At 49.6% G+C, this 23,849-nt stretch overlaps 2 protein-coding genes across 2 annotated transcripts in view; one reads left to right on the forward strand and one right to left on the reverse strand.

The window, feature by feature from the left end:
* The window catches only part of Fam221b (family with sequence similarity 221 member B), an 8,814-nt gene extending 5,956 nt beyond the window's left edge, over positions 1-2,858 (reverse strand). The window contains 4 exon segments of the mRNA XM_028779122.1: positions 1-2; positions 5-485; positions 2,516-2,545; positions 2,805-2,858. The exon segment at positions 1-2 is cut by the window's left edge and continues 289 nt beyond it. Coding sequence (XP_028634955.1) covers positions 1-2; positions 5-485; positions 2,516-2,545; positions 2,805-2,858 — 567 coding nt within the window.
* Positions 2,859-3,199: 341 nt separating this feature from the next.
* Tmem8b (transmembrane protein 8B) lies at positions 3,200-23,441 on the forward strand. Its single transcript, XM_028779065.1, has 13 exons — positions 3,200-3,934; positions 7,905-8,094; positions 8,455-8,662; positions 14,716-14,849; positions 15,123-15,391; positions 16,034-16,359; positions 18,939-19,032; positions 19,169-19,292; positions 19,371-19,513; positions 19,687-19,865; positions 21,936-22,082; positions 22,204-22,320; positions 22,555-23,441. The coding sequence occupies exons 1-13, from the start codon at positions 3,409-3,411 to the stop codon at positions 22,888-22,890; spliced, it is 2,793 nt and encodes a 930-aa protein (XP_028634898.1). The 5' UTR covers positions 3,200-3,408; the 3' UTR covers positions 22,891-23,441.
* The last annotated feature ends 408 nt before the right edge of the window (positions 23,442-23,849 follow it).

The raw sequence follows: 23,849 nt of genomic DNA on the forward strand, positions 1-23,849 counted from the left end.
GGGATATTGGTTGTTGGTGAGACCTCAAGAGGTTCTTTTTGGATTTCAGAGATAGGATTCTTATACTCAGGGATATTGGTCATTGGTGAGAGCTGAAGAGGTTCTTCTTGGACTTCAGAGATAAGATTATCATAGATAAAGTCCTCTAAAGGAATCTCAGCGATGGCTTTTTCTAGAGAAGTCACAGAATGAGGAGACCCTTGGTGTGGTGGGGAAAGAAGCTGAGCGGTACTGGACTTTAAAGGGGTTTCAGAGACAGAAGGATCCTGGAGGTCCTCAGAGTCCTTGGTGTCAGGATTCAGGGAAGTAGATGTTTCAAAACGGACTTCTGGAGGGTGGAAATATTTCTGCGAGCTGGAAGGCGGCAAGGGAGTTTCATGGGTAGTGACCTCATCCAAGTCTTCAACATGGGGGTCCTTTAAAGACGGCTGTTCCTTTGCATCCTTAGTGGCCTGAGGGCCTTCTGTGGTCTTATTTGCTTCCATCTAGTGGCAGAATAAGGTACAAACTCCATTAGGCTGAGGCTGGAGTGTCTGAAAGTCAGGGCAGACCCCCAAGGTTCACAGACAGTACAGGATAAGGAAAAAAAAATTAGTGCACCTAAAACATTAGAAGGAAGAAAGAAGTCATCTGAGTTTCAGGGTGCAGTGCCAGGAGGGTCTCTCATATACAGCCCCCCACCCCAGGGCATACTATTGTAGGTTGGCAGGGAGCTGGAGTCTAAAGATGGAGCAACAGAAGCAGTCAGAATCTCATCAGTAGATGGTAGCAGAGGGCCATGCCCCGGAAGGGAGCCCCAACACAGCTCCTTTGCCAGTCTAAGTGCACAGTGTGGGGCATGTCTTAAGACCCTGGAACTGTAGCTCTGGAGTGCCCGAGTGGGGTCAGCTTTGAAGAGCACAGGAGAATGCCACATCACACACAGCTTTTGTCCAAGGATACCAGTCTCCTCCCTTAATCTCACTTCTGTTCAAGGCTTCAACTACTTCCAGCTATGTGCTGTGTCCACTTGCAATTCCCCCCTACCTCTCTCTTCCCTCTCTTTCTTTTGAAGGCCTTATAGCCCAGGCTAGGTTTCTATGTAGCCCAGGCTCTTTCTGAATGCCTCATAGGACTTCTGCTTCAGTCTGTGAGGACGGGGTTATAAAGGTACATCACCATGCCTGGCTGCCTCTGGCATCTAAATCTGCATCTTGAACTCAGATCTCGCCATTCCCTTGTGCTTTAGGTGCATCATGCTAGGGGAAGTCCCACAGGCTTCAGACCTGCAAAATACATGTATTACCCTTGTCTTCTGTAGTGCCATCTGCAACTGGGACCACTCCTAATCTTCCAAACACTCCCCAAGTGCCCCCCGCCTCGGCTCCCTTCAATGTGTCCATGTTCTCATTCTCTTCTGCCTGGTTGTATAGTACCATTGACTCTCCACTACCAGCCCGGTATATCCATCCACTCAACCTTTCATTAATGACTCATTTTATAAATGGCCCAAACTAACACTTTATTCAGGCACCATGTACGCATTGGGACCAGATGAGCTTGGGAGAGAGGCGATGTAACACACAGGGACAGAATGTATGGCTTATCTCCAGGATGCTGTGAAAAGGGAGGATGCTGATTTTACCCCAGAAAGATCCAAAAGGGATGCTCTCTTTCCTCCTTCTGCAAGATCTTTTGAACACACAAAACCTTCTGAACCAGCCTAATGGATTACATTCAAATTTCTTGGCCCTGACAGGCAATGTCTGTTGTTACCACCCCAGAACCCTTTTGGGTGCTAAGGAATGAACTGAGGGCCTTTATATGCCAGCAAGTGCTCTATCATGAAACTACACAAAACAACAAAACAAAACAAAACAAAACAAAACACCTTGTTTTTTTCAGACAGGGTCTCAATCTAGCCTTGGCTGGCCTACAATTTGGACTAAGCTGGCTTTAAACTGGCAATAATTCTCCTGCCCCTGCTTCCCAAGTACTAGGATTACAGGCCACTTGGGCTTCCAAAACAGACTCTGTCATCTGTGTAAGTCTGTCACCATTTGTAAGTGCTGCGTGAGGAATCTTGTATTTCACTGATCTGTAGTTTGCCTCCTGCTTCAGAGACAGTAGCAGATACCTTACGATATTGCATCTTAAGCTCATTAGAGAGATCTCTCAGTAGAAGACGTGGGTTTAATTCCCAACATCCACATGACAGCTCATGACCATCTGTAATTCTAGTCCCAAGGGCTCTGACCTTCTCTTCCAGCCTCCACAGACACTGTACACATGTGGTGGACAAATATACACACAAACACACCCATACACATAAAATAAGATTAAAGATTTAAAAAAGTAATTACTTTCACTGTAGTCTTTCTAAAGGATAAATTAGAAAAGGGGCAGAGGGAGGATGATGGGAAAGTGGGTAAGAATTCTGACAAAAAGTAGAGGATGTGCAGGGAGGGACAGAAGGCGTCAGGAAGAGGAGCAGAGTAAAGAGGTGGGGTAGAGGGCTGTTTGAAAAACTACATACCTCTGGGCTTAGGCTTGGTGGTCCCAAGTCCTTAGGTCAGGATCTTTACCTGTGATGGGGGGGGGGAAGTATTGATTCTGACCTAGGGAATGGTTTTGTTGTTGCTAAGCCGGGTTGTAGGTGCTAAGAGAGAGGCCTTGTTAAGTTTGTTTGGGAAGACTTGGGCATCTGTAGACCTTAGCAAAGGAACTCGGGGCCCGAGTTGATTAAGGGCAGTAAAGGGAAGGAACAAGAGAGGTCTAGCCCCAATGAAGGATGTGCTCTAGAACCCAGGGCAGGCTTCGATCACCAGGACAACAGGAATGCCAAGCAGTCTCCAGGGCAACAGAAGTCTTCTGGTCATTTGCGAGATGACCAGATCTGTGAGAGGGCTGCTTTGGATCTAGTTGGGATCAGAGTTGAGTGAGTCTCTCTGTAGGCTGTGCAAGCATAGGAATGGGAGAAACACGGCCCTAGAGGAGCCTGGTTTTGTTAGTTTCTGGAAGGTTCCTGTACCATGTGTGAGCGGCGTTCACGCGGACTTGTGAACCTGAGAGGTCACTCTAGCTGGGTGGTTAGGGTCAGACCGAGGCTCTCAGGTAGACAGCGCAGCAGGCTTCAGTTAGAGGCCAATAGAATTGGGTAGGGGCGGGCTTTGCTGAGAAGGACCAATCGCATGGGGCGCGGGGCGGAGCGCCAGGCGAGCGTCACGCCGAGGCCGCCGCGGGGCCTGCTTATCGCCGGTTCAGCGCAGCCCGGAGTCGCCCAGGCCTGAACTCCTCCCCAGATCCCGGCCCGGGCCCTGAGCCCTCGAGGACGCCAGAGGCCACCCCCCGGGGGTGGGGAGCGGAGCCGCGGGCCAGCTCCACGAGCGTCCCGAGCTGGCCTGGCCGGCCCCGCCCCCGCCCCGGGCCATGGCCCAGCCCTCGTCCCGGCCCCTCATCCTATCTCAATCTCAGCCTTGGCCTCCGGCCACGCCCTCGCCCCCCTTCCCAAACCTGTCCAGGCCCCGGCCAGTGTCCCAGCGAATGCCCAGGTCCAGGTCCCCGCTCCAACCCCGGTCCCTGCCCCCAGTCTGGCCGCTTTCTCCGCCTCGGCCCTTGTTCCACCCCTTGTCACAATTCCCAGCCCAGCATCTGACCCTGTCCCATTCCCAGCGTTTGCTTAAGCCCCTGGCCCAGCCCCAGCCCTTGCTTCAATCTCCATCACACCCACTCCTTCCATCACACCTCCTGCCCCTGTTTGAGCCCCGGTGCTCAGTTCAGCGCCACCCAATAGCTCAGTCTTTGCCCACATCTCTGTGTTTGCCCAAGTCTCTTCCACTGGGCCCTCGCCTCTCTCATACTCTGCCCCTCTCCCAGCCTCGACTCAGGTCTGGGCTCCAGCTGCCGCCAGCCCTATTGCTGCTGTTGCTGTTTTCTGTCCTTGGTCCAGGGGCTGGTGAGTGCAGAAGCGGAAAGGACTGAGACAGGATGGGGTTCCAGGGAGGGGTGGCTTGGAAAGAGTGAGGAGAGGTGGGACTTAGTGAGCTCGGTCACTGGGGAAGAAGGGGGGGCGGGATAAGGATGAGAAGGGGGCTTACATGGATTGGCAGCCTTCAAGAGTGGGTGAGACAGAGGCTCTCAGGTAGTTCAGCAGGTGGCTAATAGTCCTCAAGAGACTGGGAGATCTCCTTTCTCGGTGTCCATCTTGAGTCCTTGAGTCTGGCTTTCCCTGGGAAGTCTTGGGGGTCTTTGCTCCTTTTGTTTCCAAAGTTTTATGGAGACGACTTAGTCCCACCGTAGAAGCTTCTATTGTAGCCGGAGACATGGAGACATTGTAGCCTAAACCTTTGAGATAACAAACACATATTTTTTAAAAAGGGCTAAAAAGCAGTTTTGAAGACAATATGTTGCATTAAATAGATGGATATGGGTTATTTGTTATTATAATGAGCTTTCTTCTTGTGCTGGGTCCAAGAAGACGCAGAAGTGATGCTTCTCCAAGCAAGCATCACTTGACACTTTTAAAGTATGACTGAACCTCAGCACACTTCTACACATGGGGAAACTGAGGCTCACTGAGGGAGCAGTTTGTTCAAAGTTGTATTATACATAAATGGCAATAGTGGGGCTAGAAAAAAGGTTTCCTAATTCCTGTGACATACTGCTTGTCTCCCTCCTCTCTTCCTCTGACTACAACACCTGATTGAAGTATCCCTCCATTGGCCCAAGGAATAATCTCTTTCATAAGCTGTTTGTCACTTGCCAGATGCCAACCTGCATGCATCATCTAGTCCAAGAAGCACCTTAGTTAGTAGAGTGGTCCAGCCCCTTAATGGTTGGAATGAGAGAAGCAGAGTCCTAGTCTAGGGGGCAGAGGTGGCCCCATCATGGAGTGGCTAGTGTTCATGGCCTCAGCCCCAAGCCACCTTTGCTGAGTGGCTCTGTAGCGAGCCTGGAGATTGTCTCAATGGTCTTTGGCAATAACAGCTAGCCACAGCTGTGGGTGAAGGAGGGTCTCAGTGATCTCAGTGGGCCTGCTCAGTGTACAGTCCATCCGTATCATCCTAGAGTCGTGGTCCTGCAGAGATGTGTGGGTACTATGTACTTGTGTGTATAACAGGGACCTGGGAATGGTGCATGTGTGCCACATATATTCATGCTTACATGTTGGTAGTATGCATTTTATCTGAATATGCAGGAGCTGATATGTCTTTGGCGTGCATATATTACTGTGTGAGGGTGTATGGCCCACACACATCTCAGCTTGGCCCACTCCTCTTATGAACATATCACCAAAGTGCTACTTTTAGAAGTAGGTAATTCCTAGGCTTGAAGGAAGTGTTAGGGGTGTGTGCGTGTGTGTTATTTGTGTGAATGTTCACATCCATTTGTGTGTTTACTGAGGCTAGAGGCTACTTTGTTCCCCGGAGACTATCTCTGATTGAACCTGAAGCTCCTATTACTCACCTGCCTTTATTGCACATGCACAGGCATGTATGGTCATGCTAGGCTTCCTGCTGCTCCCTCCTCTTCCTCTTCTTCCTCCTCCTCCTCCTCCTTTTCTTCCTCTCCTTCCTCCTCTTCCTTCTCATCCATCCTCTTCTTCCCCCTTCCTCCTCCCTCTTTTTCCTTCTCCTCCTTCCTCCTCTTCCTTCTTCAAATGTGGGCATTGGGGATTTCAACTCAGGTTCTCATAACCACATAGCAAATAGTCTTACCCACTGATCATCTTCCTAGACCTTGAGAGCATCTTATTGCCCACCCAGTCTTCTGGAAGGAAGGACCCAGGATGGAGGGGTAGACATTCATTGTTGACTACAGTTCAGAATTAACACGTGCAGAAGCAGCTGGCAGTTAGCTTTTGGTTTTGATGAGGAGAGTTAGGTGGTGGAGAAGCACCTTCACGTTCTTGTAGAAGGGACATCAGGACAAGCTCATTTAGACTTGGATAGACACACTTTCTCTGGGACATGGTTCTGGTAGGCCCTGTTAAAATTCCAAATCAAAGCATGAGGTGGATAGGGCTATTTCCTAAAGATCCACCCTGCCTCCAACTCCTTCTACATTACCCCCAAAACTCCAAACTGATACTTACTCCTTTTCCAGCAAGTACCTCCTGTGACTCCCATAGCCTCTGGCTTTGTTGAGGTTGGCTTAGGCAGGCCCAGATTCTCTAGGCCGAGCAAGCTCTTTGTGCTTGTCTGGTGCTAGCTTTAGGAGGAGCATCCCTTTCTTAGCCCCAGCAGAGGGCGCTCCAGAGCTCGTACTTCCTATAACAATAGTATTCAAGGCTGTTCAGTGTTGGGCCTCTGGCTCCCAGTTGTGAGAGGCAGGATTTCTAGGAAGCTGCCTTCTCCATTAGTTAGTCCTCTGCCCTTCATCTGCCTTGAGTACCTCCCCACTTTTTTGTGAGTGCAGTTCGGAGCCTCTCGGAACTCCTGGACGGTGCTCAGCTTTCAGGGTGGCGCTTTTTCTTATTGAAATTGATCGTCTGGTTGGAACAGCAGTCTAGTCCTTTGGTGCTGTCATGGCCTTTGAGCCATTCTGGCCAGTGGCTTCCAGTCATTTAAGTCCTTGCCTCTTGAGTGTGCCTCTTTAAGTTGCCCCAGTTTAGTGGGGCCAACCTACTCTCCTTCAGCACCACCTTTTTCCTGATACCCCCACCTCTGTTACTTTAAATACTGAATTTTTGGGGTCATTGCTCCCATTTTCAGAGGTAAGAGATCATCAGATTAGGTAAGCCCTGTGGGTGTTTCTTATGTAGCTGAGGACCCTCCCTCCAACCTCTAAACTGTCTTGAAGATGCTTGAGTTTCTCCAGCTTTTTACCTGTTCAGGGACATATTCCTGGGCTTCTTTGGAACTGTTCTGAAGAAGGGAGAGGGAAGAGGGGGAGTAAGAGGGAAAGAGGGAGAGGAAGAGAAGAGAGAGAAAAAGAGAAAGAGAGGGAGCATGAGTGAGCACTGTTTGTGGGGACAGTTTGTCTGCATTTTGGAGCCACTGTCTCCTATCATCTGAGCTATGGATTGCCATCGGCATGTACTTGTCTGGCTAGGGCCTTTCCCACCCACCTTGACTCTGCTCCTGACAGCAGTGATCAGGGGATCAGCATTTCAGCTAGAGATAACTACCTCCTCCCCACCCCCAACCCCACCAACTCCAAATAGTCCCAAGTGATTTAGGATGCCACTGGGTCACTGAATGACTGCTTTCCAGGACCTCCCTCTGGGAGAATATCCCTAGCTACTCATTTTGACTCTAGAGAGTCTGGTCACTCTCCTTTCTTGGGCACTGCCATGGTGGCTGGCCAGCCCCCGTTCTTGACTCTGCCACCCAAGTAGCTCCCTTGCAGCCTCGCCACACCTCCCTCCCTTCTTCTGCCCGGAGCTGGTAACAGACAGCTCTTGTGAAGCTTCTGAGAAGTTTTACTGCTCCTAACCACTGGGGAATAGAAAAGGGCAGAAAACAAACAAGTTACACAGTTCTGAGCTAACTCCCAAGCCCCACAGGTGGAGTTCTAGCTTGCTCAGTGGCTTAGGAGTCTATGCCAACACACACACATGCTCACACACACATACACACACATACTCACAGGCACACACACATATTCATAGGCACACACATGCACACACACACACACTTGCACACTCTGTTTTGTTAGGTTTGGTGGGTGGAGAACAATTCCTTCTGAGCGAGTGAGTTGCTGTGAAGTCAAATGAAGGGTCATAGGTTTAAATCATCAGGGCTTCGTGTTTTGCAATAAGAAGTTTTAAGAACGAGGCTTTTGTGAGGAATAAGCGAGTCGACGCTAGGGCAGCACAGGCCTCAGCTCCTGGCTGGTGGGAAGTGCTGTTGACTTGGCACTGTTGGTGAGAAATGGGCATGCCTGCTCCCTAATGGAATGCTCTCCCTCCCCTCTGCTCCCAGGAGGCCTTTTCCTGACTGATTACTCCACCTGCTCACCCCGCAAGCTCAGTCCCTTTCGCTCCTTTGCCAGTACTGAGCTCTTCCACTTCCACGTTCCTGAGGACACATTCCTGGCTGTTTGGAACCTCATTATCTTCAAGGAGCAGGGAGGAACCTTTGGGGACCACTGCCCAGACCAAAGCGTGACTGTGTGAGTGTTGAATTACCCTTCTGTAACCCCAGCTTTTCCAACCCTAGTCACTTTCCAAACTGAATTATGACTTTTGGGGGTCTAAACATGCCTCTTGACCCTGACCTTGACCTTTTCCAGGTTGAAGTGTCCCTGGAGGCTGTGACCTCTGTCACCTGAGCATTCGTAACTACTAGGAGTGTCTCAGTTGACCTTTGCCCTTATGGACTTTACCCTTGACTTAGAATCATTTTGTGGTGTGTGTCAGTATAGGGAATCTGTTTGTTTCACTGGTTATGAGTGACAGTTCTTCTTTAGCCCCCTGTTTTAAAATTCCTGTCCCACTGTCTGCTTTTCTCTCTTCCCACTTCTTGTCCCCAGGTATTTCCGATCCGGAGCACCTCCCGTCATCAATCCGCTGCACACACACTTCCCAGCAGACACGGCTGTGCCTGGGGTTTTCTCACTGAACCTCAGCTGGACACTGCCCAACAGAACCTCAGGCATCTTTAACGTCAGCAGCCCCTTACCTGGGGATTGGTTCTTGGCTGCCCACCTTCCCCAAGCCCATGGCCACATCTCTGTTAAGGTGGGTTGATGCTACCTTGGACAGGAAGAGTCACGTCTTCCCCTCTATCCCTGCTGAGTGCTCACTGGCCTCACAGCCCTGTTACCAGAATGAGCAGCAGCACCACAGTGGCTGTGGTGAGCCACTGTTCGAGGCCAGCGGGTTATCTGATGGGATGGTCTGCAGTAGTGATTCCAGGAAACTAGGGAGAAATTACAGATTCTGGAACGAGGCCTGGAACTGGACAGTTGTATCCCTTCCTGTTGGAGGGCACTAAGGTTAAGGAGGTGGTCACAGCTCTCTGGGCCTGTGGAATCTGCTGTACAAACCCAGCACTGGTTTTATTTTGTACTTTGATTGATAATAGCCCTGGAACTTCTCTCAGGCCATATCCTCGTCTCTAGCCCATGCATCCTGATTTCAGAGAAAGTTTTCCTAATAAAAGAGGCTCTGAATAGCTGATATCCTTCCTAACCCTTGTCTCCCTTTCCTCTGAGTACCAGCACAGATTTTAACACAGCAGAGATTGTCAGTTTGAAGGGCAGGTCCAAAGGTTGGAATGCTTCTTGGTTTGAAGTGAAAGAAAACAGCACAATGTTTTCCTGCTGCTCTCGTGTGTTAGAGAAGTCTTGATACTCCTTGTACTAAGGAAATATAGGTTTCCTATGCTGCCTGTTGCAGTGGACGGGCAGTGGGATGAGCTGGCCATGGTAATCTGGTAGCCATGTGTGTGGGGCTTTGGTAAGCGTGAAGGGCAGAGCGTGAACAGAACAGGAATTGATAGAGAGCTACAGAACAAGAGCATCACAGAGCAAGGAAGCTGGGGCTGTTTGGCTATTGAGAGGGGTAGACATTCCCAACTAAGGGGATGTTGGCTCTAAATTGGTAAAATGTCTAGAGTAGTATAGGCTGAGTTTTGTGAAGTCCAAGGGGACCTGGGAGCTCTCTGGATGAGAGCGTGTTGGGGGCTCACCTGTAAAAGTCTCTGGGCTCAAAAAAAAAAAAAAAGACTTTTTTCCCCTAGGAGGGATATCTTCATTGATCTTTGGCCAGATCTCAAAGAACCTGCCTCTTAATCCAGCCAGGATCTTTCTTTACTTTCTAAGAACTGACAGAAGAATCCTCTAGCCCCTGTTCAGGTTATCCACCTTTCTAAGTGAGCAGGAAGTACGTGGAGCCTTAGACCTGGGTAAGGATTACTGAGCTGAGGCCTAACAAGGAGTGGTGATGGTTGCTTGGGCATAGCAGTACAGAGAAAAGCCTCTCAGAAACTATTGCATGACTCAAAGTGTCTAGACCACTAGGTGGTGAGAAAATAACCAGGTCTGGTATATATGTTCCTGTCTGGAGGGAGCAAGCAGTGCCAGGGAGGCCTGGATGGCTGCTTCTAGCAGTGTGTTGAGACCAGAGAGAAAGTTCACCATTGAGTCTTTCTCACTGGATGGACAAGGATCTTGGGGCTGGGTTTTATAAAATGTTGATTACCTTCTAGACTCTTATACGGGCCTCTCAGGATTCTTAAGCTCTCCAGATCCTGGCTAGTTTTCCAGACTTAAACCTAAGGGTTTGTCGTCTAGAACATTCTTTTGCATTCCAGGCTTGTATCCTCTTTGTGTCATGGTTCTTTAGACTTACTGTAAGGCATAGCAAACACAGGAAGTGGTATGGGCTTAGGGATAACCCTGGATGGGGGCAGGAAGAATTCCAGTGAGAAGAAGGCAGTACTGTTTCTGGAGTCCTCCTGGACTTTGGGGATGAGTTTAGATCTCTCTTTAACCCTTTGTCCTCCAGCTGCTTTGCACAAGGCCTTGAGTTGGCTTCTGGGAATACTGAGGGAAATAAGAGATGGTAAGATATGGGAAATACTTTAAGAGCACAGAGAGGTGGCTAACTCGGTTTGGCAATATGGTGGAAATGGTGTTCAGAGACTGTTAGGCAGTGAGGCCTGATGGGTAGGAGACAGGAAAAGTATTTCAGGAGTGGGAGTTGCACGGGCCAGAGTTCGGGAGGCATACTGAAGGAGGTCAGCGTGAGCTAGGTGAAGAAGGTGGAAGGGTGGGCAGAAGCCAGACCGAAGAGGGCCTAGAAGTGTGAACTGTACCCTGAGAGTGACAGGGAGCCCTGGAAGGCTGCCCTTTAGTCCTGTCCCTGTCCTGAGTCGTGTGTTCCCAGCGGCCAGCACAGCTGGTGCACAGCAGTTCTGTGACCTTTCTTCCACCTTCTCAAATGCCCACTGCCACAAGCTGACCTCATGACTCCTCTTCTCCTTGTCCCTTTTTCCTGTCAGCCTCTCTTCTCTTCCTAAGGCTCCTATTTACCAGTCTGAGATGCTAGCTTTGGGGTTGTGGAACCAGCTAGCACCTAATAGATCATAACGAGAAAGTTCTTCCAAATAGGTAGGCATAGGTCATGAAGACCTTCTCTTTCCAGTCTAAGATCTGGGTGTTAATAAGATCAGGTAAAGTCATGAAAACGACACGCTGGACAGCGCAGATGCAGACAGTTTAGAGGCAGGACTCGAGCAGGACCAAGCCTCTCAGCAGCTCAGCCGCAGTAGGTAATATCCATCAAAGGCCTCCTACTTCTTCTCCTCTCTAAGTTATCTTATTTATATTTCAAATAGGTGACATATGCACCTGGTGCAGCCTTTGAAAGGCACAAAAGACCCACACTGAAAAGTAAGTCTGCCTTCCTGCCTATTAGTTTTGCGTTTCTCTCCCTGTGGGTAACTAGTACCCAGATTTCAACAACTTGCATATATTCTTCTTTCCTTCTTGATCGTCTGCTTCTTGGCAGTTATGGCAGTTCTTCTCCTGATCCTCCTGACCACTGTCTACTCCTCTGGCTTTTTTCTGACATCTCTGCTTGATCTATGTGTGCAGTCATGACTTGATGCTTGACCCCAGGAGAACTCCTTTCTGAATTTTCATTCTTTTGTTTGGTGTCTATGGCATAGTTGGTTTAAATACCATGTATGAGTTGATGCCTCATAAGAGTAGACAGATGGTCCTACATTCTTCGAATCTCAAACTTTATATCTACCAGCTTTCCTGAAACGTTCAATTGCTTGTCTAAGAAGTCTCAAGCTTAATACATACAAAACAGAACAAAGTCCCAAACTCTTGTTTTCTACTTCTTTCCAGTCTAGGCCTCTTCTTCCTGGTTGTTTCCTTCCCAATAAGTACAGCTGCTACCCACTAGTTGCTCAGGCCTCAAATGTGGCATTCTTGACTCTTCCTCTTCTCTTATTTCCCCGTGACCAGTTCATAAAGTCTCATTCCTCAGCACTCAATGCCCGTCCACAGGTGCATCCCCATGTCTCCACAAAGCACATCCCCTCTAGAGCTCCTACAGCACCACAGCAGCCTGCTGGACAGTCGCACTGCTTCCTCTGCCCCATTCACTTCTGCACTGAGTGGTGTTGACTGAGGACCACATGTCTGTGGGCATCTTCGGTCTGTAAGCCTTGGCGTTTCTATTGTGGTGAAAGAACACCAGGACCAAAGCAGTGTTGGGAGGATTGGGTTTCTTTCAGCTTCCAACTCTCAGGTCACACTCCTTCACTGAGGGAAGTGAGGACAGGAACTCAAATCAGGAACCTGAACACAGGAGCTGATGCAGAGGCCACGGGGGAGGGCTGCTTATTGGCTTGCTCTTCATGGCTTGTTCAGCTTGTCTTCTTATAGAGCCCAGGACCACCAGCCCTGGGGTGGCCCCACCCACAAGTGAGCTCAGCCCTCCTACGTTAATCACCAATCAAGAAAATGTACCACAGGCTTGCCTATCTAGTAGGAGCATTTTATCAATTGAAGTTTCTCTCTTCGGAAATGACTCTACATTATATCATGTTGACATAAAACTAGCTAGTACAAAGCCCCCTCAGGGCCTGGGGTTTCTTAAAGAAACCTAGCCCATTTGGGCATGGCAACTCATATCTGTAATCCCATATCTGAGAGACTGAGGCAGGAGGACTGGCATGAATTGTAACCAGCCTGGACCACAAGGTAAGTTCAAGACTAACCTAGACTTCAGAATGCTCTGTATGCTCTCTAAAGAACAAAAACCAAAGACATTCTCTCTGTCCCAAAAAGTATGAGGAATTCTTCATAACCTAGAGTCCAGCTACCAGGCCCTCTACCTTTTTCAGTCTCTGCTTCATGCTGAGGAAGTCTGGATATTGAAGGAACACACCAGAGCACACATATGTCCTGATATTTCCTGAAACCAGTAGTAAAAAATGGAAGCAGTGTTTCTTCCTGTCCTAGACTGTGAGACAGGGAAGTGGGGCACATCTTGAGCATGGGGTTGTTGCAGATCCTTGCACTGGGGTCTGGCCAGAGAGTTTCTCATCCATAGGGTTTAAATAAAAAATGAAGGACCTTTGCTTTGGATGTCAGAGTTGAAATATTCTGTACAATTGGGTCACTTTAGGGAAGTGTATTTTGACACCCATTTTTCAACTTGACGACTGGCTGTTTTTCTGCACCTCAGATGTGCCCGGTGGTATGCTGAGCACTTGGCATGCAGCAGTGAGATCGCATAGAACGTGTCAGCACTGGTGCCGAGTCTTCTGACCTTACAGACCAAGGCCTCCTACAGCACTGGGGACTTAGCCCAAAGTGCATGGCTTGGCTGACTTCTTCCATGGCATAAAACATGGTGAAATGTCAGGGCTTGGAAGTTCTCCCACAGAGCAGGCTTTAGAGGCACATCTTCTTCAGGGCAGCCACCAGAATGAGCGCTAGACTCCAGTTTACTGAGCCAACAGAAAGGCATTTGTCTTGTTTAGAGAAGGCTCCTTAGGAGGCCCTCCCACTCCGTAACTGATGGCCATTAGGGCTTGTAAGATGTGGATGCTGTGGAAGGGCAACGGTGACACTAAGTGATGGGGTTGCTGGGAGTATGGCCTCAGGATCAGAGAACAGAAGGGGCTTGGTAGTTTGTTCAGTAAAGAGAAGCCTTGGAAAGTATGGTAGCTGTCCTTCAGTGTCTGAGGAAAACATTCTGAGGCTGAGGGTCAGGTCAGAGGGAACAGATTTTGGCTTCATAAAGGTTAGTGCTGTCCACAGCTGGGCTGATCCATGTGTTTGGCAAGCATTCATGGGAAGTTGCACACACTACATTAGGCCTGGGTCTGGGGAGCCAAGTCCTGCTCTCAAGTTCTAAATAGTCTGCAGTTTGGAGAGAGTAGTCCTCACTGGTGTGATGAAGCAGAGGGCAGATAGGCGCACATCAGGAGGGCAACCTGACAACAAACAGTTAAAGGCTTAGGTTGGACCAGAGACCTAGACAAGGCTTCCCAGCTCCCCTAGAGCCAGTGTTCAGCTGTCAAATGAGATCGTTTGCTGTTATGGTGATATGGGGACAGACAAGAATGTCTAAGGGGAGGGGTTGGGTTGGGATTAGGTGCAGCAAAGCCCAGTTATCAGTTGGGTCTGAATTTGAGTCCCCAAGCTTCAATTAGTGCTGAGACCTTGAAGACCCAGATAGGATGAAAGTGTTAAGAAATGACTGTGCAGGGGGCTGAGGGGATGGTTCAGTGGGTAGAGCACTTGCTTTGTAAGCATGAGGACCTGAGTTCAGATCTCCAGAACCACACAAGGCTGGGCACAGTAGCACACATCTGTAATCTCTGTGCTTCGATGGCAAGGCAAGGGTGGGGACAGGAAAATCTCCAACAGCTTATGGGTCAGCTAGCCCAGCTCATTCAACCCACAAGAGAGCTGGTAAGCAAAGTGGGAGGTGGACACTGACATCTGGGTTCCCCTCTAACGTGTACCTGTGTTTCTCCCTTGAAGAGCCTGTATCCATACTTGGGCATGTCTTTCTTCTTAGTGTCTCTTTTTCTCCTAACCCTTGTAGTTAAGCCTGTTGTAATTATTTTTTATACAGCACAATTCTCAATAAAATGACTATTCAGATAGGAAAAGTTAGGAGCTTAGAGACCAGAGTAGGAGACCTGGGAGCCAGAGGCCAGCAGGATTTCTTAAAGACCCCTCCAGTGGCTTCTGTGAACCGTGGTTTGGTAGTGCCCTCATAGTCTCTCCTGTTCCTGCTGCCTCTTTCTGTTTCAGGGTCTCCAAGATGAATGTCAGTACCTCCTTCAGCCGCAGCTGATTGTCCGACGACTGCTGGATGTGGCTGTACTGGTTCCTGGTCGTCCCTCAGAGCAAACCCTCTCCTCCCATAATCGTTCAGCCTTGTACAAGTAAGTAAACACACCAAACCTGACCCCTGCCCTTTCCTCCTCTGATCTGACACAGGGGGGAGTCTTGCTTTCCTTCTAGCCAAAGTAACCCAGAATCCCCATGGTAGATCCAGGGAGACATCCCAGTCTCCTCTGCCCTAGCACAGAGACACCTGAGTAGGCTCCTGCCCCCGTGTCCTTTGTCCCATTCATTCTCTTGCTTCCTCTTGTTTCCCTCCCCCAGTGTCTCTTACCTCTCTGTCTTTTCTTATCCCCAACCTATCCTCTGTCCAGGGTCTTTGTGCCAAGCTTCACTTACAGGGTTTCAGCCCAGCTGCTCTGTGTAGGGGGTCGAGGGGCATCTGTCTGTCCCCTGACACTGCGCCTACGTCCCAAGGCCCCACCCCTACACAACTCAAGCTCTGTGGCCTGTGGAGGTGCCTCAGTATGCCAACTGGAGTTAGCCTTGCCCCCCTGGGGCCACTGGGTCTACGTGCGTGTGGAGGCACCATCCCGTGGTCCTGGTAGGACCATCCGCTTCCAGCTGTGTGTGCGGTTACAAGGTCAGAACCCCTTCACCTGCCTCAACTCCCTAACCTGTGCAGTGATCCATGGCTGGGGGATATGGCTATGTTCTGTAACCCTCATCCCATCCCTGCAGTTTTCCCTCTCCGACCCAGGTGCCTCCATATTCCTGAGGCCCTGCCTCTTTGGAACTTCAGGTCATGGGGCTACCTTCATAGTGTGTCTTTGCACTTGACTTGGGACAACTAAAGGCTGTCATTATTTTTCTTGACTCAATATCATTTTCAGTTTCCTGGGGTGGACAGGGACAGCCAGGACTTCTGGAACTGCCTTTGTACACAGTTGCAAATCATTAGGCCAGCATGTCACATTAGCTTACATTGCAGTGTTTTCAGTGCCTTGAGGAGGGACACATGACCTTAACTCCTTGTAGTATGACCTTGAGGCGGGACAGATGACCTTCACACCCTCCAACTTGGCAGTTGAATAACTGTGACAACTAGGAAACATCTGGGCCCTGTCCTGTGACCCTGGATGGCTCCTTTTCCCAGGACCACCATATTCCAGTTTACACTCCTCCCTCCCCTCACCAAGGCCTGTCGGGCTCAGTTCTGGTGTCTGGTGGGGCCACATGGCTATGCAGGCCACATGTCTCATCTTTGGTTTCCTCTATTTCACAGAGTGTCCACAACCCAGCCTGTCCCGTGCCTTGGTCCCTGGGGCTGCCATGAACATGCCCCAGTCACTGGGCACCCAGCCACTGTCCCTGGAGCCGCCATCCCTGGGGACTCCTGTAGAAGGGTCTGGAGCTGTAGTGCCACTTGAGCACTGCTGGCCTGTGCGTCCGACTCTACGCAATGAGTTGGATACCTTCTCTGTCCACTTCTACATCTTTTTTGGTCCCAGCGTGGCCCTTCCACCTGAGCGCCCAGCTGTGTTTGCCCTGAGGCTGTTGCCAGTGCTGGACAGTGGGGGTGTCCTTAGTCTGGAGCTCCAGCTCAATTCGGTATGTCCTAGAAGGGGTAGTTTCCCTGCTGGGGAGTCTGAAGGGGAGAGTCGTGGGAAGGTAGGGCCCTTGTCTCCCTCAGGAAGTCGTCCACGTTGCTTTTGTGCTTTCCTCCAGTTCTCCACACAGTTCTAGTCAACAAGTGGTCTGGGAACTCACTGCCCTGTGATTGCTGCACCAACCAGTCCTCAGAGTGGCCAGTGCTGGAGGCTGGCCTCCTGCTGGCGGCTGATCTCAGTGGTGATTCCCTTGTTTAACAAGAGGCTCATCACTCAAGGCCATGCAGCCTGTGTGTAGACAGCTGATGGTATTCCTGATGGTCCACCAGGGTTGCTTTCCTGAGCTCCCACTGAGCTTTGTTTTTGTCTAGAAGTTGTATCTAGCAAATCCAGATGGGCCCTTGTTCTTAATAGACTCTCTTAGAGTAGTTTTAGATGTATAGAAGCAATGAGCAGTAAGTCACCGATCGGGTCTGGGAAACTAGCTCAGTGGATAAAGAGCTTGCCTTTCAAGCACAAGGACCTGACTTTACATACAGCTATAATCTATTAGGGACTGAGGAGATGGAGCAGGGTGGTCCCTGGGCCAGCCTGGCCTACTTGGTGAGTTCCAGGTCAAATGAAAGGCCATGTTTTAAAACCAAGGTAGATAGCATTTGAGAAATGATACTTAACATTGATCTCTGCCCTCCACATGCACATACATGTACCCATACGTGTACACACAGATACATACACACACAGAGACAGTAGAGACTCCACATACGTCTCCCTTCCCCATGCCGTTTCCCTTATTTCTAACAAATCACCTTAAATCTGTGCATTGGTTACACCCTGTTCTATTTTAACAGCCTTCAGATATTTCCCATCACTCCCAATAGCTGAAACTACCTCAGTGTCCTAGGGCCTTCGTGCTTGGACTTCACTACACCTGACACTCATTCCTCCGCTTATACTTTGAGTGGCCATCGTGTCTCTGAAATTGATGATCTGAGCTGCCTATCTATCTATCTATGTATCTATCTATGTATCTATCTATCTATCTATCTACCTACCTACCTACCTATCAGGCAGAGGCTCACTATGTAGCCCTGCAGACCTGGAATTTGCCAGGCTGGCCTTAAACTTACAAAAATCTGCTTGCTTCTGTCCCCTAAGCATTGGGATTAAAGGTGTACAATCGCACCCAGCTCAGCCTTGTATTCATGCATTTTGATAGCAAGTTTGTCCCTGAGTTGTTGTGTTCCACTGAGCTCATCTGGGATTGTGGTGGGTTGCAGACCCTAGGTCTTATAGTCTTTTTTTTCCAAGTATTTATCCCCCCCCCTGACTATATACCTGGATACTGCCTTTGGCTAGTCCTATACTAACTTTTACTGAGTATACTTCTGCATATTGCCTTTCTTGGCCTTCCACTTAAAGAAGTGACAAAGCAGTTGTATGGTGCTCACTCTTGCAGTCAAGGAAGGGTGCACATACACAGCATTATTTGGTGAGAATTTAGCTGAAGAAGAGCATGTTTAATATGTATATACATATCCCAACACTGGAGGCAAGAGGATTAGAACGCTGGTTACATAATGAATTTCACACCAGAACAGCCTGGGTTATGTGAAATGCTATCTCAGATTCCAAAAATAATAGTTAAGAATTTAGCTGAAGTCTTCCCCTGCCCAGATGCTGCTTCCCTGGAGACTAACAAGTTGAGGTGTACTCACAAATGTGGAACCTCCCTGAGATTCCTTCTTCAGTTATCTTTCTATCCTGATTTAAATATTTCTCATATGTATTTATTTTTATCCTGGTTTAAAATATCAGGCTGCCTCAAATCCTTCCTTAATGAGATGAGCTAATGGTATCCTGCTTCCTCTTTCTTCCTTATAGACAACCCCTTACCTCCACACCTGGGGGTGTCTGCTTTTTAAAAATCTCAATCAGATTATTACATTTAGCATTTAATCTCTCTGGCCTCTATTCAATTCTTGGGGTTTTATTTTTTTAATTCATTTTAGTCATCAGAGTGCTTTGCCTGCACATAGGTCGGTGCACCACATGCATGCCTGGTGCCTGAGGAAGTGGTGAGTCTCCAGGTGGATGCTGGGAATCAAACCCGAGTCCTTCTCCAGGACAACAAGTGCTCTTAACCACTGAGCCAACTCTCCAGTCCCAAAATGTGTTTTCTTAATAAGCCTCTTACCTTCAGCCCCAGGGCTAGGTAACTGGGGACTTTAAACATTTCCTTTATCCACAGCTAGTTTCTACATCTGGCACAGGTATCCAATTCCTCCCATACACTAGCTAGGATGAGCCGAGCTGCCTTCTCTTCCAAAGGGGAGGTTCAGAGTTGGGTCTTGTGCTCTGGTTAGGCTTTGAAAGACTCTGGCTGTGAGGATCTGATGGTTTTTATACTCCTAAGTAAGAGCACAGCTTTGATGGGTTCATCCTGGAGAAGTGGGCCCACTGTACAGGAGGAGAATCTGGCTGTCTAACCACAGGGAGTGGGAGAATTGATAGCTGGGTAGTGGTAGCCCACCCATCCCAAGGGTCTGACAGCCTCATTTGTATACACACCTTGCTCAGAGCTCTCTGCACCAGGAAAACGTGACAGTATTTGGATGCCTGACTCACGAGGTGCCCTTGAGCCTGGGGGATGCTGCTGTGACCTGTTCCAAAGGTGAGGAGGGGAGTGGGGAGTAGGGGGGCTGGGTACCCTCCCAACGTGGGGGGGGCAGTTCAGGTGTTCCCAGAGGTGAGCCCTGACTCCTTGCTGACCACACCTCCTTCTCTCTCCTGGACTCTTCTACCTTTAGAGACCCTGTCAGGTTTCCTTCTCTCTGTCAGTAACACCTCCAGAGTGGCCAGGCTGCGAATCCCATTCCCACAGACAGGGACCTGGTTCCTGACTCTCCGCTCTCTATGTGGCCTGGGACCTCGGTGAGCAACGTGGGGTACAGTTGAGGCTAGGTTGAGGCTGCTCTGGCCTCAAATAACCAGAAGTGCCTATGCTCGCAGGTTCGTGCGGTGCCGCAATGCAACGGCTGAAGTGCGGCTGCGCACCTTCTTGTCCCCATGTGTGGATGACTGTGGGCCCTATGGCCAGTGCAAGCTGCTGCGCACCCACAACTACCTGTACGCAGCCTGCGAGTGCAAGGCTGGTGAGCGGGCTGGGGTGCGGAGCAGGCCATACTGGGGACTTTTTGGGGATCAGGGTGGCCAGCAAGGGTGCCCTGAGAAACTGGGTATGGGGACAGGGTGAGCACACTTGTCTGTTGAACCCACGGTGCCTTCTGTCCTCCTCCACCCTTTACCCCTCCCCCCCCCCCCGCAGGGTGGCGGGGCTGGGGTTGCACAGACAGTGCGGATGCGCTCACCTATGGATTCCAGCTGCTGTCCACACTCCTCCTCTGCCTGAGCAACCTCATGTTTTTGCCACCTGTGGTCCTGGCCATTCGGAGCCGATATGTGCTGGAAGCTGCCGTCTACACCTTCACCATGTTCTTCTCCACGGTATGCTGGGGGACCTTTGCTTCACTGTGGTTTTTTACCACAGGGTGGGGAGAGGGTCTACATTTCTACCACACTCCCTGACCCCCCAGTTTGAGGATGTATTCTAGAGCTGTGCTGTCCTCTCAATGACATATAGAAAGTGACTGTGTTTTGTCAGGCACCTTGTGGGGTAAACGGCCTAAGCTGTTTACAAGTTGACCTAACAAGGGTAGAGTTTCGCATCCCGTACCCCTCTACCCACATGGAAGGTAGAAGAGAGATAGGCTGAACGCACGGAGAGAACCTCACAACTGTGGGCTCGGCTTTTCTCTGTAGCCATCCTGGAGTCTCTGCATGCGGGCCGCTTCACTCTCTGAGCCAGCCTCCTCTGCTTGTGGCCCCCATTGTTCTCTCCCCAACTCCTCACTCTCCTTATTTATTATTTATTTTTTTTAGATAGAGTTTTAATCTATAGACAAGGTTAACCCAAGCCCCAAATGTATCCCAGGCTGGCCTTAAACTCTGAGTACGCGTACCTTAGCCCTTCTGAGCTGGGATTACAGGCATGTTGCAGTGATTTCTGTCTGTAGCATGTTCACTTTTATGACATAAAAGCATGTCCTCCCATTCAGTCACTGGCCTTCTTACTTTCCATGAGAACTTTTGGAAGGCAGAGGGGATCTTTATTTTGAGGAGTTTATCAGAAACCTGTTTTAAAGAGGCTTGAGAACTTTGTCTTGAGGCATCATGGGAAATGGCAATGTGATATAAAATCCTAGCTCTAAGGATTTATAGGATGCTTGTTTGTTTTAAAACAAGGTATCAGTATATATAGCTCTGTCTGGTCTGTGTAGACCAGGTTAGCCTCAAACTCACAGAGATCCATGTACCTTTGCCTCCCAGGGCTGAGATTAAAGATGTGCACTGCCACAGTTAGATTTATAGTTTTAAGTCTCCCTGTTCCCGTTATAGAATCTTAGCAGTCCTTCTCTGAGATACCCAGCTTCTTATAGGCAGAAAGGTTCATGCTACAAGCAAGCCTTTCTGGTAAGAATGGCCTAAGTACATCTCCTATGTACCTTAGCTCCCTAATAGGTCTGTCCCCAACAAGATCTGACACCTATGGATCTTATCATCTCAGTGATTGTTTTTTGGCAAATTGTGACACACAAGGACTACCTGTGAGCACTGCAAGACTCTTAAATGGATTTTTATTCTCCATGTGTTTTGGCAACAAGAATATCACAAAAGATCTTGTCCATACAATAACTTAGTAGGCAAAAGAGCCCAACAGTCTGAGCCTAACTCCTGTGACCTACACAGAGGAAGGAGAGAATGGCTACCTCAGCTCGTCCTTGTACCTGTACATACATACTGTGACATAGTGTGTGCACACACACCACCATAAAATATAATTAAAGAGCTGAATATTGCACATGTCAATATGTGCCCCCTGGTATCCAGATCACAGAAATTATATTCAAGGCCTCCGAGAAAGTAGGGGGCGTATGTGTCCAAGTGAAGGTTGTGGGGTCTTCCTGGGTACTCAGCTACAGAGGAGCAGAGGAGACTGTAGCCATGGCACCAGATGAGACCAGTGTAGCCCAGTTTAGCTGGCTCCTTTTCAGGCCTGGTCTGATAGCCCTGTCTCTCTTTGTGTCAGATTCTGTTCCTCCTCATGGCTGGGTGCCCTCCACTGATCCTCACAGGCTCCTCTCCCTGCTGCCGGGCTAGAGAGATGGCTCAGTGGTAAGAGCACTGGCCGCTCTTGTGGAGGACTGGGTTTGATTCCTAGCATCCACATGGTGGCTCACAGCTAACTGTCTGCACTCCAGGTCCTGTGCATTCTCTGCTCTCTTCTTGTGCCACTATATGCATGCAATGCACAGATGTACACACAGGCCGACACCATACACAGAAAATAAATCTAAAAAATAAAGGAAGGAAAGAATCGGGCATTCTAGGATTGCTCACCTGTGACCTCTGACCTCTGGTTCTCAGACAGAGAAGTAGCCCCCGTGGGGTCTTTGGTTTCATAGCTCTGGACTTGTGGCCTCAAGGCCCATTAACACCTGTAATTTCTTCTTACAGTTCTATCATGCCTGTGACCAGCCAGGCATTGTTGTTTTCTGTATCATGGACTACGATGTACTTCAGTTCTGTGATTTCCTGGGCTCCTTAATGTCCGTATGGGTTACCGTCATTGCCATGGCTCGTTTGCAGCCTGTGGTCAAGCAGGTTAGTCCAGAGTATGTCCTGGGAGACAAGATAGCTAACCTCTATTTAAAATCCACTCATGCTTGAGGCTTTTCTCAGTGCTGCCACATGCTGGCCCAGCCCAATAATCCTCTCTCTGTAGGTGCTGTATCTGCTTGGGGCTATGCTGCTGTCCATGGCTCTGCAGCTTGACAGGCATGGACTTTGGAACCTGCTTGGACCCAGCCTCTTTGCCCTCGGGATCTTGGCCACAGCTTGGGTAAGAGTGAAGAGGTCTGTGAAGGGCCAAAGAGGGAGCAGGAATAAATACGGGGTGCTGGCTATTTGGTCCCCACTTTAAGGTAGCCTTGCATTCTGTCACTATCACTTGCTGTCCATGGTGGCCATTCAAATCTTGGCAAGTGCCACCTAGGACTCAGGGGAAGTCTAAACAGGCTCTGGCTTGGATTTCAAGGCCTTGTATTCCTGAATCCCACTTCTCTGCTTCCCCCAGACAGTTCGAAGCGTCCGGCGCCGGCACTGTTACCCACCAACATGGCGCCGCTGGCTCTTCTACCTGTGTCCAGGCAGCCTGATTGCTGGCAGTGCCGTCCTACTGTATGCTTTCGTGGAGACCCGGGACAACTACTTCTACATTCACAGCATTTGGCATATGCTTATTGCTGGCAGTGTGGGCTTTCTGCTGCCTCCCCGTGCCAAGACTGACCGCCGGGTCCCTTCTGGAGCCCGGGCCAGGGGCTGTGGTTACCAGCTGTGCATCAATGAGCAGGAGGAGCTGGGCCTTGTGGGCCCAGGAGGGGCCACTGTCAGCAGCATCTGTGCCAGCTGAGAGGGGCTTTGGGCCAAGCTCTGAGGGGATATGAACCCTGCCTAGGTTCCTCCTGGAGCTGTGGAGCCCACCTAGGCACAAGGGACAAGTTGTGTTTCTTAATGACACAGTCTTTCTCAAGGATGACTGTTTTCAGGGACCAGGAGGCTTTCTAAGACATGGAGAATTTCTTAAGAGCCTAGAGTCCTCCTGTGTTTATGGAGTCCTTCTTAAGGATGAGCTATGCAGGACACTGAGCCCCTGAGGACCAGGGAGTCTCTAGGGTGTGGAGCCCTTCCCGGAGATAGGGAGCCCTCCTACAGACATGAGATACTTCCTAAGGAGACAAATTTTCATCAGCAACGTGTCATCAGTGCAGAGGGAAAAAGGAGTCCATCCTGGAGAAACAAGTCACCAGGCTTTCCCAGTGGCTCAGCAATATTGGCCTTCGGCTGCTGTGCTGGGCAGAAGGGCTGAAAGAGAGAGAGTGAGCTGGGACTGCCAGGGAGCTGATGTCCTGATGTGGTACAGGTGGAGTCTGGTATGTCTCCAATGAAGTATATACTGAGTCAGTGCTGCCTTTTTTCCCTTGTTGGGGGTCAGGGTATGGGAAAATGGGAGGAGGGGGACACTGAGGAAATCCTGAGAGTGACAGGGACCTTTTTGGAGAAGATGCTGGAAGCTACTGTCTGTGGTTTCTGCCCTGTGGCTTGTACACAGGCATCCCTCTCATCTGGTCCCCGTGCTTAATTTCAAACACTCCCTGGTGCCCATTTCCCAATTGCCATGGATCCTAGTCTGGAGTAGTGAAGAGGGGTGTGTGCATCCATGTGTGTGTGTGCTTGCCGTGTACATACAGAGATGAATTAGTGAGACAGACTTCCCCATGACGCCTACACTCACAGAGAAGGAAGCTGAAGTGCCAGGAAATTAGAGTAACAGGTACACATTTCACATGTAGAAGACACCACAAGAATGGA

Source organism: Grammomys surdaster, unplaced genomic scaffold (assembly GCF_004785775.1).
Source record: "Grammomys surdaster isolate TR1022 unplaced genomic scaffold, NIH_TR_1.0 344, whole genome shotgun sequence".
Lineage (NCBI taxonomy): Eukaryota > Metazoa > Chordata > Mammalia > Rodentia > Muridae > Grammomys > Grammomys surdaster.

Excerpts from the sequence above, each read along its gene's own strand:
- Tmem8b (XM_028779065.1), top strand. The coding sequence starts at position 3,409 with ATGGCCCAGCCCTCGTCCCGGCCCCTCATCCTATCTCAATCTCAGCCT. Across the intron at positions 3,935-7,904 it reads TGTCCTTGGTCCAGGGGCTG|GAGGCCTTTTCCTGACTGAT; the intron begins GTGAGTGCAGAA and ends CTCTGCTCCCAG. Across the intron at positions 14,850-15,122 it reads AATCGTTCAGCCTTGTACAA|GGTCTTTGTGCCAAGCTTCA; the intron begins GTAAGTAAACAC and ends TCCTCTGTCCAG.